The sequence below is a fragment of the Rattus rattus genome, chromosome 7 (assembly GCF_011064425.1).
Source record: "Rattus rattus isolate New Zealand chromosome 7, Rrattus_CSIRO_v1, whole genome shotgun sequence".
Lineage (NCBI taxonomy): Eukaryota > Metazoa > Chordata > Mammalia > Rodentia > Muridae > Rattus > Rattus rattus.
Window position 1 is genome coordinate 18,930,244 of NC_046160.1, and position 16,342 is coordinate 18,946,585.

At 44.8% G+C, this 16,342-nt stretch overlaps 1 protein-coding gene across 1 annotated transcript; it reads left to right on the forward strand.

Moving 5' to 3' along the window:
- The first annotated feature begins 458 nt into the window (after positions 1–458).
- Dpy30 (dpy-30 histone methyltransferase complex regulatory subunit) lies at positions 459–15,945 on the forward strand. The gene is made up of 5 exons (XM_032908930.1): positions 459–566; positions 790–862; positions 953–1,000; positions 9,341–9,483; positions 15,595–15,945. The coding sequence occupies exons 2-5, from the start codon at positions 827–829 to the stop codon at positions 15,665–15,667; spliced, it is 300 nt and encodes a 99-aa protein (XP_032764821.1). The 5' UTR covers positions 459–566; positions 790–826; the 3' UTR covers positions 15,668–15,945.
- The last annotated feature ends 397 nt before the right edge of the window (positions 15,946–16,342 follow it).

Sequence of the window (16,342 nt, forward strand, 5' to 3'; positions counted from 1 at the left end):
ACACTACTCCTCGTCTCACTTTGGCCTTTAAAAAAATTCTATGTGTTTCCAAAATGAGTGCTTTGCCTCAACGTATGAGGAACACATGCATGTCTCGTGACCGCGTAGGTCAAAAGAGAGCTTCAGATCCCTGGAACTGGAGTCATGGATAGATAGTTGTGAGCCACCATGTGGGTGCTGGGAACCAAACCTAAGTCGTCCGGCCAGATCAGCAAGTAATCAACCGCTGCGCTCCCTCTCTGACTTTAAAGTCTGAGCCCATGGTTTCCTAATAAGAATCGCTCAGCAAGTGAGTGGTCTCGGTTCCTCGGGGACGTCACTTTCAGGTGGCACGAAGGACAGCATAAAGGAGATCTACGGCGGGGTGGAGCCGGCAGGTGGCCCGGCACACGGTGTAGCCGCAGAGGCGGAGGCCCACTTAGGCGGGCTCTGGCACTCATGCCTGCGGTGCCGCTCTGCGCAGGCGCGGCAGCAGCGCGACGTCCCTCACTTACGGCCGAAGTTGTTCGCGCTTGGGAGTCGGTGGCGCCGTGCAGGGCACTTAGGAACCGACAGCATTGGCGCGGGTAATCAGCTCCCTGTCTTCCTTCTCCCACTGCTAGATTCTCGGGACGGCCTCCGAGCCTCGCGAGGGCGACGCGGACCGCCAGTCGGTGGCGGGACCCAGCCCGCGCGTCTGCTGCCCGCGGGGGTGAGGGGCGGGGTCCCGGGCTGGGCTGCACCGCATCCTGGCGTCTTCCACTTGAAATCTCCCGGGAAACTAACTCGCGGCTCTTCTTGTTTTGCAAGACTGGTATCCGGTTGATTGCGGTTTGCAGGGTCCGCCATGGAGTCAGAGCAGATGCTGGAGGGACAGACACAGGTACCAGAAGGCCCTGGATTCAGAGTGGCGGTGTGCAGGGAGGCAGCGCGGGACGGGCGGATGTCTCTGTGACTCTATTTTGTTTTCTAGGTTGCAGAAAACCCTCACTCTGAGTACGGGCTCACAGACAGCGTTGAGGTAATTCGCTCAGTTCCTCCGTCGGCTACTATGGGTCTCTCGCGAGCTGGGGAAAACTTAGGCTCGGTTTACTAGGCTGCTCTGCACGAGGGAACACTTTGCTGCTGCGATCTCCGTAGTATCAGATTATAAGTGGCTTCTTTTACTAGCATGCTAATACTTGGCTAAAAATAAAGGTACTTTGTAAATGAAAGATTAAATCCAGGAACCAGAGCTGGGTAGGTTTGGTTAGGAAAATAGAGGCTTCCTGGAGAAAATTTGTGTGTGAATGGGAGAGTCGAGGGATTAAGTTCTAGTTTAAAAAAAAAAAAAAAGAACCGGACCACGTTTCCAGGCAGATGTTGTAGAAACAGGTGTTAGAGTTTATTCAACGTTCTGCTGTTTGTGAGATACACACCAGACTAATTTGAATGTATCTTCAGCTCCAGAATGCTTAAAGTTGAGTAACTTGTTCAAGGTCACTACCAAGTAGGCTTAGAAGTGTTTTCTTTTTTATTTAATGTATTATTAATACTAATATTGTTATTGCGTGAGTGTGTGTGTGTGTGTGTGTGTGTGTGTACACAAGTGTGTGGAGGTCAGAGAGCATCCTTACAGAGCAGGTTTTCTTCTACCCTTAGGTGGGTCCTGGAGATGGAACTCGGGTTATCAGATGTGGGGATAGCAAGCTCCTTACACACACAGCCATCTTGTCTGACCAAAGCTGACTTTTACAAAAGGATTGCATTGTGTTTATATTTGTGTTATCTCTCTCTGTCTCTTTCTGTGTTTCTCTGTGTCTCTGTTTCTCCCTTTTCCCTTCCTCCCTCTGTGTGTGTGTGTATATGTATGTATATATATTTCTTTACCTTTTCTATTTTTTTCCCACTGAGATAGGGTTTCATTAATTCTGGCTGTCCTGGAACTCACTATGTAGATCATGCTGGCCTTGAATTTACAGAGATCTTGATGTTGGGAGTAAAGGCATGTGCTACCACAGGAGGTTTCTATATTTCTTTTTACTACTTTATGGGTGTTTTGTATCAGAAGATGGTGGTTGGAACTTGAGCTGCAGACAGTTGTGAGCTACTATGTATGCTGGGAGTTGAATGAGGATTTTTTTGCAAGAGGAACTGTTTTTCTCTCTGTGTCTGTCTGTCTGTCTCTTTCTCTGAGGGAGGGTTTCTTTATGTAGCCCTGTCTGTCCTAGAACTCACTCTGTAGACCAGGCTGACCTCAAGCACTGTCCTGCTGTACTGGTGTTCTTAGCCACAAAACCTCTCTCCGGCCTTGGCTGTCTATATTTTTATTTTTATTTTTTAAACTTTAGAAATACATTTTATGCGCTTGGTTATTTTGCCTTCATGGGTTTCTGTGCCCCATGTGCCTGCCTGGTGCCCACAGAGGCCAGAAGAGTGAGCCACATTCTCACTGGAATTGGAGTTGCAGACAGTCATGAACCACCATGTGGGTGCTGGGAACCACGCGTAGGAAGGACTTCTGCAAGAGCAGCCAGTGCTTCTAACTGTTGAGCCTTCTCTCCAGTCCCGTCTGTCTGTCTGTCTGTCTGTCTGTCTGTCTATCTATCTATCTATGTATCTATGTATCTATGTATCTATAAGTCAGTGCACTGGCAGATTTTTTTAAGATTTATTTATTTAATGTATATGAGTACACTGTAGCTGTCTTCAGACACACCAGAAGAGGGAGGACATCGGATCCGATCACAGGTGGTCATGAGCCACCATGTGGTTGCTGGGAATTGAACTCAGGACCTCTGGAAGAGCAGTCAGCGCTCTTAACCATTGAGCCATCTCTCCAGCCCCAGTCTATATTCTTAAATGTCCAACTTTTTACATTTGGGCTCCGGATTTGAACTCAGGTCCTTATGCTTGCAGAACAAGGTACCTAATTCCCCAAGCCACGTCTCTAGCCTGTTCACACATTTACGTTTTTTTACATCTTGTGTGTGTGCGCTGTCATGTATGTCTGTAGATGTGCTGTGTGTGCGAGGTGAACATGTTTATTCATGGTGAGGACTGAACCCAGGCTTCTGCATTTGCTGTAGCTGTGCTCTGCTACTGAGCTATATCCCACCGCCACACACATCCTATATTCATGAACCTGGATCTTGAGGTTTAGTGCTTTCATGAAATTTGGGAAAATTGTAGCCCTTATTTAAACATTTTGTCAGATTTATTTGCTCGTACTTTACTTCATCTTGATTACTTTTTTAGATCTTGACGTATTCTTTGATAGTTCCATACACGTGTACAGTCTATCTTGATCATATCCATTCGCAGCTCTCCCTACCGTTCACCTGTACACCCCTAACTCCCCAACATGTTCCCTTTCGCTTTTTAATCTGTTGAAACTCAGTGGATCCAGTTGGTGCTGCCTTAGGCAGTAGCTGAAGCTGCAGTGAGTCCACAGCTTACACTCATGCTTCGTGCAGAGGACAGCCATGCTCCCTACTTCGCTCCCTGAGCCTTCTCGGGGAATTGCATACAAGTTCCATTTAGAGATTTAGACCCGAGTACCAGCACTTGACTGAGCCTTTCTTTCTGACTGACCACTACAGAAGAGGCCTTCTCTGCTGAAGGCGAGAGCCGCACTAACCTATGGGTAGAAACGGAAGTATTTAGGCGGTTTGACAACTGTTCTAGGGAAGCAACAGTAGTAGGTGACTTCCTAAGGCCTAAGGCAGAGCTGTAGGCTCTTACCAGGTTTGCATTTCAGGCAGACGTGTCTACGCCCCTGTGGAGCAGGCTGCACATCCAGTCAGGAAGCAGTAGGTACGCCCTCATGCCACCAGAACATTAATCGCACATCTCGCCTGGCAGGTTGGCATTCTGACATTTAGGGTCACAGACGGGATAATACTAATGTATATTAAATGTCCTGTCTAGTCTATGATATATATTGTTTTTGGGATTTTTTTTATATAGAATCTCTTATGTTGTCCTGGCTGTTCTATAACTCACTTTAAAGACCAGGCTGGCCTCCTGAGTGCTGGGATTAATGGTGCATGTCACCTTGCCTAACAATATATATTGTGTCTTGTTCTATTTTTTGTGAGTTGATTTTTTTTTCTCTCTTTGTTATAGATGTTTTGTTTCATTTCCTCCCTAGTGACTACCTTACTATAACATTACTGTTTGTGAAGGTTTACTTTTATTTATGTGTGTATTTGCGTGCCATCGGTGCTGGTACCCTCTGAGGTCAGGGGACTGTCAGGTCACCTGGGCTTTCTGCTGGGAGTGTTGGGAAGTGAACCCGGGTGCTGTGCAAGGGCGGAAGTGCACATATTTATTTATTTAGATTCTAGACTGGGCATGGCATTAGCACACCTTTAGAGGTCCCAGCCCTGAGTCAGATGTGGGTGCACCACACCTTTAGTCCCAGCATTCTATAAGCAGAGGCAGGCGGGTCTCTTGTGGGTTCAAGCCAGCCTGGTCTACCTAGTGAGTCCAGGTCAACCAGGGCTGTTAAACAGAGAAACCCTGTAGTGTGAAACCAAAGGAAAAAAAAGGAAAGAACTCCAAGCTCTGAAGAGGCAGATGCAGGTGGATCTCTGTGATTTCCAGGACAGCAAAGGGTATAAAATAGACCGTGTCCCTCCTTTGTCTATCTCACACATGCACGTTACACAGGCACACATGCACACACACAGTCTCTCTCTCTCTCTCTCTCTCTCTCTCTCTCTCTCTCTCTCCCTTCCCTCTTTCCTCCCTCCCCTCCCTCCCTCCCTTTCTTTCTCTTTCCAGATTTATGTGTGCCTTAGGGGTTTTATTGCCGTGGTAAAATACCATGACTAAAAGTAACTTGGGGAGGAGAGGGTTTATTTCGTCTTATAGTTTATAGTCCATAATACAGGGGAGCAGGATAGGAACTGATGCAGAGGCCACTGAGAGATGCTCTTACTGACTTGCTCAGCTTGTCGGGAGGATCAGCAGCCCAGGGGTACCACCATCCTCTCACATCAATCATTAACCAAGAAATGCCTCTCAGGCTTGCCCGTAGGCCAATCTGGAGAGGGGATTTTCCCAAATGATGTCTCCTCCCAAATGATGTTCTCTCTTCCAGCCTCTATCAAGTTGGCATAAAAACTCGTCAGTGTGAGTGTTCTGCCTGCACATGTGTATGTGTGCTGCAGACATGTTTGGTGCCTGCAGAGGTCAGATGGGGCAGATACTCTGGAACTGGTGGTGAGCGACCGTGCGGGTGCTGGGAGCCAAACCTGGGCTTCTCTTCAAGCGCAGCCAGTGCCCTTAACCACTGAGCCATAGCTCTTAGCCCCGTGTTACTGTATGTTTCGAGTTGATTCTCTCTTTTCTGTGTGTTCTGGGGCTTGTGCAGTAACTGCCTTTGCCAGCTCAACCATTTCGTGAGTCTTTTTCTCTTTTTTGAGACAGTCTCATTATGTGTGTAGTCTTGAGTGGCCCTCAACTCCCTGTGCAGACCAGACTGGCCTGGAACTCAGAGATCCTTCTGCCTCTGTTTCCTGAGTGGGAGGAAAGGTCTGAGCCACCCTCTCTGCCTAGTAATTCCTTGATATTCTGCTAGGTACTGTGAAGTTTACTTTGTAGAGTATTAATATATTTTTTCAAACAGTCTGGAATGTTGTCCTAGAACATAGCTATTTGAAAAGAGTTTGACTTTTTTTTTATAACGTTGATTTTTTTTTAATTTAATTTTTTTATGAATACACTGTTTTCAGACACACCAGAAGAGGGCATCGGATTCCATAACTGTGAGCCACCATGTGGTTGCTGGGAATTGAACTCAGGACCTCTGGAAGAGCAGTCAGTGCTCTTAACCACTGAGCAATCTCTCCAGCCCCAGTTTGACTTTTAAGGCTGGCTTTAACCTTTGTCAGATGGAGCCAGAGCAGCTTTTAATTTAGGCCTGATTTTGTCATCGACTATTTGATCTAATGTTCCATGTATTTCGAGTCTCTGCTGATCTGGATCATGGGAACACAAAGCGTCCCCAGTGAGTGAGCTCAGGAAGCATTCCCATGTCTTCCAGATAGTTTCTCACTGGTCTCTAATAGCTGTGAGTATAGATCAGTCTCTTCCTGTGTATCCCTCCTGCCCACACAATTTTCTCCTTGCAATACTCACCTTGAACTGTAGCTGGTTTGGTTTTCCAGTTTCCAACACTCCTCTAGTCAGTGTGACTGCTAGACTGCTCAGGTATCCTTTGATGCTACATCCTGTAAGTTCTCTAGGAGCAAGCAGTAAGCAAGCAGCGGCCACAGGCTTCTGTCCCTCTTTTGTTGTAGCCATAGTACACCAAAATAATTCTTTGTAATCCTAAAGCTCACCTCAGCTCTTTCCCTTCTCTTTTGCTGTAGCACACCATCGTCTTTCTGTTTTCATGTTTGGGGTATGCTTGGATCATATGCATTTAGGTTAATCCATGATACTGACTTTTATTTTTCCTGTCATTGTGATTAGGCATCCTGACAAAAGCTACTTAAGGACAGAAGGGTTTAGCTTGGTTTATAGTTTTGGGGTACAGTACATCATAGAGGGAAAGTCAAAGTGAGGGGGCTTGAAGCAGCTGGTCATTTGTGTCAGCAGTCCGGAAGAAGAGCACAGTTCAGCTGGTTTTCCTCGTTCTGTGCTGTCCAGGACAGAAGCCATGCAAAGGGTTTCCCTACCTCAGTTAACCTAAGCAAGAGACTTCCTCACAGGCAAGCCCAGAGAGGAACTTAATCTAGACAATCCTTTTCAGGTGTGCTCGGAGTCTTATTTCCTTCAGGATTCTAGACTGTGTCAAGTTGATGATCAGTCACAACTGTCACACTGACTTATCTAGAATTAAGCCCAGCATTTGCACATGGTACGTGCTCAGTAAAGTACTTGAGTGAAGTTGGTTAAGGAGGGTATTATAGGAATTGTTTCCTTTTGTAATGATTTATTTAAAACTTGAATTTGTCTGTATGTGTATGTGTGGGAGAGCATAGAGGCCTGGAACGGTGTCAGGTCCTCCAGGGGCTGGAGTAACAGGCATTTGTGAGCTGCTGGAGTGGCTGCTGGGAGTGGGATCTGCTGAAAGAGTGCTCACCCCAGCCCATCCCTGCCTGGACAGCTTTTCTGTGTAACAGCCCTGGGTGGCCTGGAACTTTGTAGATCACAGATATCTACCTGCTTCAGTGTGCTGTCAAGAAAGGCGTGTGCCACCACTTCCTGTTAGTAGGGCTCACTCTTACCGCCAAGTCATTTCTCTTGAGTTGTCCCTCTTTTTTTTTTTTTTTTAAAAGATTTTCTTATTTATTTTGAATTGTCTTATTCAGACACACCGGAAGAGGGCATTTTTAATTACAGATGGGAGCCACCATGTGGTTCTGGGAATTGAACTAGGACCCTGGAAGAGCAGTCATTGTTTTAACCCTGAGCCATCTCTCCACGAGTTGTCCCCTTTTGAATTGTCTTTTACATTTTTAATCTATCTTAGCCCCTGCCCTGAACTCACAGACATCTACTTGCCTCTGGCTCCCAAGTGCTGGGATTAAAGGCAGTGCCCCCTTTAAAAGCTAGTTACTTGTAGCTGAGGCTGAGTTTGAACTCTGTGTAGCTGAGAATAGCACTGAATTCGTGATTCTCCTGCCTCTTTCTTCCGAGTGCTGGGATCACAGGAATGTACTACCACATACCATACCCAGTTACTGCTTTATTTGAATCCAGGACTTTGTGCATCCTAGAGAAGTGCCCCCTGCATTGTAGCCCATCCCTTGGATTGCTTTCTTCCTCTTTTATTATTTTTTTAAATATTTATTTATTTATTAGGTATACATCATACAGCTTTCTGTCTGCATGTATGTCTGCAGGCCAGAAGAGAGCATCAGATCTCATTACAGATGGTTGTGAGCCACCATGTGGTTGCTGGGAATTGAACTCAGGACCTCTGGAAGAACATCCAGTGTTCTTAACCACTGAGCCATCTCTCCAGCCTGGATTGCTGTTTCTTATTGGAGGTGCTGTAGTAGCATGTGAATGAGCAGTCTTCTTGGGGGTGAATATACAAATCCTCTGATCAGTTAAGACTCTAAAATTAACTAACTTATTTTATTTTGTGTGTACATGTGTGTACTTGAGTGTAAGTCTGTACCAAGGAGGCCAGAGAGGGCATCAGATCCCTTGGGACTGGAGTTACAGGCATTTATTTGTAAGCCTCCATGTGAGTGCTAGGAACCAAATCCAGGTCTTCAAGAACTGTAGTCAGGGGCCGGAGAGATGGCTCAGTGGTTAAGAGCACTGACTGCTCTTCCAGAGGTCCTGAGTTCAAATCCCAGCAACCACATGGTGGCGCTCAGGGCCATCTTTAATGGGATCCGATGCCCTTTTCTGGTGTGTCTGAAGACAGCTACAGTGTACTCACGTACATAAAATAAATAAATAAATCTTTAAAAAAACCCAAAAAAACTGTGTAGTCAGTCACCCTTAACTGCTGAGCCATTTCTCCAGCCCCATGATGAAGTTTTTATTTTATATTTTTTTTTTCTTTTTTTCGGAGCTGGGGACGGAACCCAGGGCCTTGCACTTGCTAGGCAAGCGCTCTACCACTGAGCTAAATCCCCAACCCTAAGATGAAGTTTTTAAAGGAAAAATTTTTTTCACTGTATTTTTAGTTGTGTGCCTGTGCATGTGCACTTGTAAAAATCATGAATCTTTCTTCAGAAAATCAAATGTCAGGGGCGGCTGTACACACCAGTAATCTCAGCACCAGCACTTGATTTGGAAGTTCAAGGTGAGGGCTGGGCATGGTGGCTCACACCTTTAGTCTTAGCACTTGGGAGGTAAAGGCAGGCAGATCTCTGGGTTTGGGGCTAGCCTGGTCTATATGTCAGTTCCAGGACAGCCAGGAGCTACATAAAGGAAAAGAAAGTGTGTGTGTGTGTGTGTGTGTATGTGTGTGTGTGTGTGTGGGGGTTCCGAGACTTTAGAGAGGAAGCGTTTGCATGTCATTTAGGCGTTGTGGTTGGAGAGTTGGCAAGTGTCAGGAGCAAATGTTGTTTTTGCAGAGGTCTGGTATTGGATTCCCAGCACCCTCGTGGCAGCTCACAACTGTCTGTAATTCTAATTCCAGTGAATCTGATGCCCTCTTCTGGCCTCTTTGGGCACATGGTGCACGTATACCCATACAGGCCAAGTATCATACCCATGAAATAATAATAGAAAAAAAGAAATTTAGGGATTGGCTTGAATTTCTTTTGGGGGAGAGGTCTGCCATCTGGTATGGCTCCAGCCATGATTTTCCTCTTCCCGGTGCCCTTTTCCCACTAACTTTGTCTTGTTCTCCACATAGTCTTGGACTTGGGGATATTCATGCATTGTTCTTTTACATCACTAGAGAATAGTTGAAAATGAGAAGATTAATGCAGAAAAGTCATCAAAACAGAAGGTGGATCTACAGTCCTTGCCCACCCGTGCCTACCTGGACCAGACAGTTGTGCCTATCTTATTACAGGGACTTGCTGTGCTCGCAAAGGAAAGGTGAGATAATGTCTGTGAGAAGAGAATGACGTGGGGCTCCACACCCAGAACACCATTGCTGGTCTGTGGTGGTTTTTACTAGGATGTCTTTGTTCAAGGATGTCAAACTTGTTATTTTTATTTTATAGTTACATTTATATATGGTGTGCGTGTGTTCGTTTGTGTTCGTGTTCTGTGGTAGACATGTGGAGGTCAACTTTTGGGAATCCAGTTCTCTTCCACCGTGTGGATCTTGGGGATTGAACCTAGGTTGTCAGGCTTAGAGGCAACCACTTTTACTTGCTGAGTCATCTATCACTCTAGTCCCATTGCTGCTAAACTTTTATTAAGTAATTTTTTTTTTCGAGACAGGGTTTTTCAGTGTAGTCTTGGCTATCCTGAAACTTGCTCTGTAGATCAGATTGGCCTGGAACTCAGGGATTCACTTGCCTCTGCCTCCTGAGTGCTGGGACTAACGGCGTGTGTCACCACCTCCTGGCTAAACACACACACACGCACACACACACACATATACATACACACACACATATTTAAAGATTTATTTATTTTAAACTATTGTTTCCTTCAGACACACCAGAAGAAGGCATCAGATCTATTATAGGTGGTTGTGAGCTCCCATGTGGTTGCTGGGAATTGAACTCAGTACCTTTGGAAGAGCAGTCAGTGCTTTTAACCTATGAGCCATCTCTCCTGCCCTTATTGTGTGTGTGTGTGTGTGTGTGTGTGTGTGTGCGTGTGTGTGTGTGTGTACGTACGTGTGTGTATGTACACGGGAGTGCGAATGCGTGCATTCATGTATATGTTTTATTTATTTATTTATTTATTTATTTATTTGCAGTTCTCTTAGGCAGATACTGTTTATTTTAAGTGATTTTTTCCATTAAAGAAACTGTACTTCTTTTCACTAAAATTCTCTTCAGTTTAAGTACACTATTTCAATAATTAATATAAGTATTTGGGAAAAATACATTTAGTTTTCCCAATGAAGTCTACTCCTATGATGTCTATTACAGGAAATTTTCTTTTTTTTTCTTTTTTCTTTTTTTTTTATTAACTTGAGTATTTCTTATTTACATTTCGACTGTTATTCCCTTTCCCAGTTTCCCGGCAAACGCCCCCCTAACCCCTCCCCCTCCCCCTCTATATGGGTGTTCCCCTCCCCATCCTCCTCCCATTACCGCCCGCCCCCCAACAATCACGTTCACTGGGGGTTCAGTCTTGGCAGGACCAAGGGCTTCCCCTTCCACTGGTGCTCTTACTGGCTATTCAGTGCTACTTATGCTGTTGGAGCCCAGGGTCAGTCCATGTATAGTCTTTGGGTAGTGGCTTAGTCCCTAGAAGCTCTGGTTGCTTGGCATTGTTCATATGGGGTCTCGAGCCCCTTCAAGCTCGTTCAGTCCTTTCTCTGATTCCTTCAATGGGGGTCCCCTTCTCAGTTCAGTGGTTTGCTGCTGGCATTCGCCTATGTATTTGCCCTATTCTGGCTGTGTCTCTCAGGAGAGATCTACATCCGGTTCCTGTCAGCCTGCACTTCTTTGCTTCATCCATCTTATCTAGTTTGGTGGCTGTATATGTATGGGCCACATGTGGGACAGGTCCTGAATGGGTGTTCCTTCTGCCTCTGTTTTAATCTTTGCCTCCCTATTCCCTGCCAAGGGTATTCTTGTTCCCCTTTTGAAGAAGGAGTGAAGCATTCGCATTTTGATCATCCGTCTTGAGTTTCATGTGTTCTGTGCATTTGTATATGTTTTTTACCTGCATGTGTGTCTGTGCACCCTCTGGATAGCTGGTGCCCACAGGGGCCAGAAGTGGTTGTAGGATCCCCTGGAACTGGCATTCTGTCTGGTTGTTAGGCAACAGTGGTGCTGGGAATCAAACCTAGGTCCTATGACAGGGCAGGGTAAACCACTGTTTTCTGGTTTTTTTTTTTTTTTTTTAAGTCAGGGAGTCATGTGAAGCTTATACTGGCCCTGAATTTGCTATGCATCTGAAGAAGGCTGTTAGAGCCTCATTTGCATACCATGTCCCAAGTTAGGCTGTCTTACCCAGCTCCTAAATTATTTTTATGTAAGCAAACATAATAAGCAAGTTTGATTTGTAAACTAGTCAGTTTTTATTGTGTGTGTGTTATGTTTTAATCTAGGACAGTCATAACTTCTGTGGTAAACTGACAAGAAGGTGCTTCCTCTGAGTTATTAATGTAGAACAGATGTGTTAGTTGAATTTTTATCCTATTTAACTGTGTGTGCATGTGCATGTGCATGCATGTATGCCCGAGTGTGAGTGTGCAGGTCAGAGGACAGTTTTTTCTTTTTACCATGTAGGTTATGGGCCTAGATATGTTAGTTTATATAAAAGTTATCTGTCCTGGTTGTGGCAGAAACATCTCCAGTCCAGGCAGGCAGATAGGCTGGTTGAGTTTCAGGCCAGCCATGGTTATTCGATGAGACATGGTCTCTAAAAACAAAAATGCGAATGTCAAGCACGAGATCTTGCAGAGGACCTGGATTTGTTTCTCAGTACCTGCATGGAGCTCAAAACCACCTGTAACTCTAGTTTCAGGGCATCTGATGCCCTCTTCTGGGCTCTGGGTACAGATAAACATGTAGACAAAATACACACACGCTCTCTGTCTCTGTCTCTGTCTCTCTGTCTCTATCTCTCTCCCTGTGCTCAATAAAGCGTGTGCTTGGAATTGGAATACTCATGGTCAGTACTAACTGATTAAGTGAAGACAATAAATATTGTGTTTTGGTTTTTCTTGGTTACTTTTTTTTTTAAGTTTTTTAAATTTATTTATTTTCACATTCCAGATTTTATTCCCCTCGCAGTCCTCCCCCTAACCGTTCCAAATCCCATACTTCCTCCCGAGCGCCCCCTGCTCCCGCACCCCTACACAAGGATGTTCCCACCCGACCCACCCCACCAGGCCTCTAAACTTCCTGGCGCCTCCGGTCTCTTGAGGGTTGGTTACTTATTTTTATAAAATAAGATTTATTTATGACTGACTGTGTCTTGTCTCTGCTCTTGATGACGAAATGTGGTTGGACTGGAGTTATAACTTAGTGGTAGATGCTGCCCTGGCTGCCTGGGACTCCAGGTTCAATCCCCAGCACAACCTCAAAAGGGAAATTTTTTATATTTTTTTAATTTTTCCAAAGAATGCTGGTATGTTAGAAATTCTGTTTAAGTTGAATTTTTAATCACTAGTATTGTTTTGTTTGGACAGGGTGTTATGTGGCCTAAATTGGTTTCAGACTTCCTTTGTACCTCAGATGAGCTTGAATTTCTGCTTTTTCTACCTCTGCTTCTGAAGTGCTAGGATTATAGGTGTGTACAGCTATGCCTAATTATAATTCTAAGTAGTTCTATTAAGTGCTAGAAGGAAAAAAAAACCCAGGACAATGTCAACTAATAAGGTATTTATAAATGTAATAAGCAAAGAGATGTAGCAAAGTAAGTCACTAGGCTAACCTGGTTTTTGTGAATTAGTGTGGTAGGCAGCTCAGAGGATGATCCTGGTCAGGTGTGTTGGTGTAAGCAGTGGGAGGCGAGGCAGGAGCATGGTGAGTTCTTGGTAGAGTATGTGACTATTATCTTTCTCAGGAAATAGAAAAGAAAAAGGCTAAGGGCTGAGGTTGTAGCTCAGTGTTAGACGACTTGGTGTGAATACTGTTTAAGGTACATAGGGAAATCTTCTTAAGTTTAATTCATTTTGAGGAAGGGTCTCTACATAGCCTTGGCTGTCCTAGAACTTACAGGGCCCCCATGCCTCTTCATTCCAAGTGCTGGCAGTAAAGGCATTTGAACGGTGTACTGGGGAGTCTGCGGCAGGTGGAACTCTGAGTTCAGGTCAGCCTGTTCTACTGAGCAAGTACCAGGACAGCCAGGGCTGTACAAAGAAGCCCTGTATAGACAAAAAGGCAAAACCAAGCCTAGTAGTGGTGGCACTTGCCTTTAATCCCATCACTTGGGAGGCAGAGGCAGGTGGATGTTTGAGGTCAAGCCGGGTCTATAGAGTGAGTTCTATAATAGCAGAGAAACCCTGTCTCAGGTAGGAGGAAAAACGCAAAACCAAAGTAGGGATAGGTGTGTTTGAGAGGTGGCTCAGTGGTTAAGAGCACTGGCTGCCCTTCCAGAAGTCCTGAGTTCAATTCCCAGCAACCACATGACATCTGACAACCATCACTAATGGGATCTGACACCTTCTACCATGTAAGCGTACATGCATTCAGAGCAATCATATAAAATACATACATAAGTTTTTTTTCACCCATGTAGCCTTGGTTATCTTGGAATTCACTAATAAATCCCTTACCCCCCGAAAAGGTGTGTGCCACCATGCTTAGCACAAGGGGCTGTAATTTTTATAATGGGAAATCAGTTCTCCATTTGCTTGCTTAACTGCCTTCCCTTCCTCCCCTCTCCCCAACTCTGCCTCTTTGAGTGGTCTCATCTTGTTCCGTTGGCTGGCCTGGAATTTACTCTGTAGACCGTCTGCCTCTGGCTTCCAAGTACTGAGACTACAGGGATATGCCACTTTGTCTGGCCTGTCTTTTGCCTTTTCCTTTTCATCTACTTCCCTGCCTCCTTTTCTCTGAGTGTGTCTCTGTGCAGCCCAGGCTGGCCCCAGATTTACTGCATAGAATGAGCTTGAACTCCAGCCGGCTGTCCCATGCCCGCTGTCCCACACCCCCTGCAGGGCCCTGCCTTGACCTTGCTGTTGCTCTGTAGCTCCAGTCTCCAGGTCCTGGGATTGCAGGTGTGCACCATTAACTGGTCCCTGCTCAGTGCGTGGGAGGGTTCGGGAGGGAGGGTTTTGCTGTTTTGTACTGGTTGGATTTGAACTTGATACTCAAACCTAGCTGGTTCGGAACTAGGATTACAGACATGCCACTGTGTTCAGTTTTTAGTATGCCTTTTGAAGCAATAGGATATAGTTCCCCAATTTTTTAGGTTTTCAGCAAGAATAACTTACATAAGTAATAAATGTGGAGTTATAACTTTTAAATTTACCAGTGGTTTTCTCAGGTGTGAATTGGTTGTTACAGCATCATAAATATTAATTCAAAGTACTTGGGTTTGCAAGATTCCTTATGGAGTGAAGAGGTGTGCCACCAAGTCTGTAACCCTTGTTTGATCCCCAGGAACCATGTAGTAAAAATCCCGACTTCCACAGAAGTGTTATGCTTCCCACAAAACAAATGCAAAAAAGATTTGAAGAAAAATTGAAATGACTCTTTAAAAAGTAGCAGTTGTTGGGGTTGGGGATTTAGCTCAGTGGTAGAGCGCTTGCCTCACAAGTGCAAGGTCCTGGGTTCGGTCCCCAGCCCGAAAAAAAAAAAAAAAAAAAAAAAAAAGAAAGAAAAAGAAAAAAGAAAAGTAGCAGTTGTCTAAAGGATCGTTAATTTGTGATCGGTTGTCCATGAGTTCATCTGTGTGCTAATGTTGCTAGTGGCATGTCCTTTCTTTACATGTTGTTTTGCTGGAGGACAATATTCAGGAACCTATACGTACTGTAGGCACACAGTAAGGTTCTCACTGTAGCTCGGCCTGGCCTGGAACTGGCTGTGTAGAGCAGCTGGCCTTAACTCCCAGAGATCTGCCTGCATGTCTCAGAATGCTGGGCACGAAGGTGTGCATCACCACACTTTGAACTAAACCCCTGTGCAGTGTGCACTAAAGTCAAGAAGCTGACCACTGCTAGCATCCTAGAAGTCTCCATGGCCACTCATTTTCTCAGCTATGTTTTAGGCTCTGGGGAAAAGCACTTGAGCAGCAGTCCCTTGTCATGGGGCTAGGAGAGAACCAACTCTACAAAGTTGTCCTCTGACGTCGTTTCTCGCCCATGGTTACATGCAGTTATAACAAATAAGGATTAAAGACTCTTCGTGTTCATAACTGGTTCTAAGCTACAAAGCAATTTAAGACCCTTTAAACTTTAATTTTGGCTCCTTAACTTGTCCATCTCATTTACCATATTTATTATGAATAGCCTTTCACTGTGAAATAAAAATTAAACATGCATTTTGAAAAATGGTATGTTTAAAAAATGTTTAAATTAACATATGTACAGGCCATCTCTCTAACCCTTGTCCTCTTCCTTTACAGACCACCAAATCCCATCGAGTTTCTAGCATCTTATCTTTTAAAAAATAAGGCACAGTTTGAAGATCGAAATTGATTTCTTGGGAAGAAAAGAAACATTTGGTTGCTACTGTAGATTTACATGATTACGAGGCAGCTTTCGTTGCCATGATTCCCCTCCTCACTCTGGAAGTCTAAGAACCTTCAGGACCACGGAACTCACTTCTGGAGTTGCAGAAGACAGCATATCCCTGTCTGATTTAATCACCATACTTATTTAATGAGTGTCATCTGTGCAATTTTTTTTCTCAGATTGTCTTTTACTTTGTTTTTAAAAAGACCTTCAAAATAAACTGTTAAAGCATCTTTATTTTATAGTTGTTGTTGTGTATGACAAGTATTTCTGTTTCCATGAGTCGCTTGTACTTTTGAACATGGTAACTTTGTAGTAACGACTTAATAGCCACCATATGTTTGCATCAAACGCACTCTGCGGGGCAGCTCTCTTTCCCTTTTCACAGAAAGAGGATGGACTGGGGAGGTTAAAAGCCTTGCTGAAGACAACACTGCCGGTAAGTGCTTACATGGGATTTCCACCCAGTCTCCCAAGGCTCTGAGAGCTGAGCAGCAAGCACTTAGGATCATGGCATCTCTGCAGGGGGCTGAAGAGGTGACATCCTAAGAGTACTTGTTGCTGTCAGAGGACCCAGATTTGATTCTCAGCGCTCCATGTAGTGGTTCACCACTGTAACCCCAGTTCCAGGGCATAGGA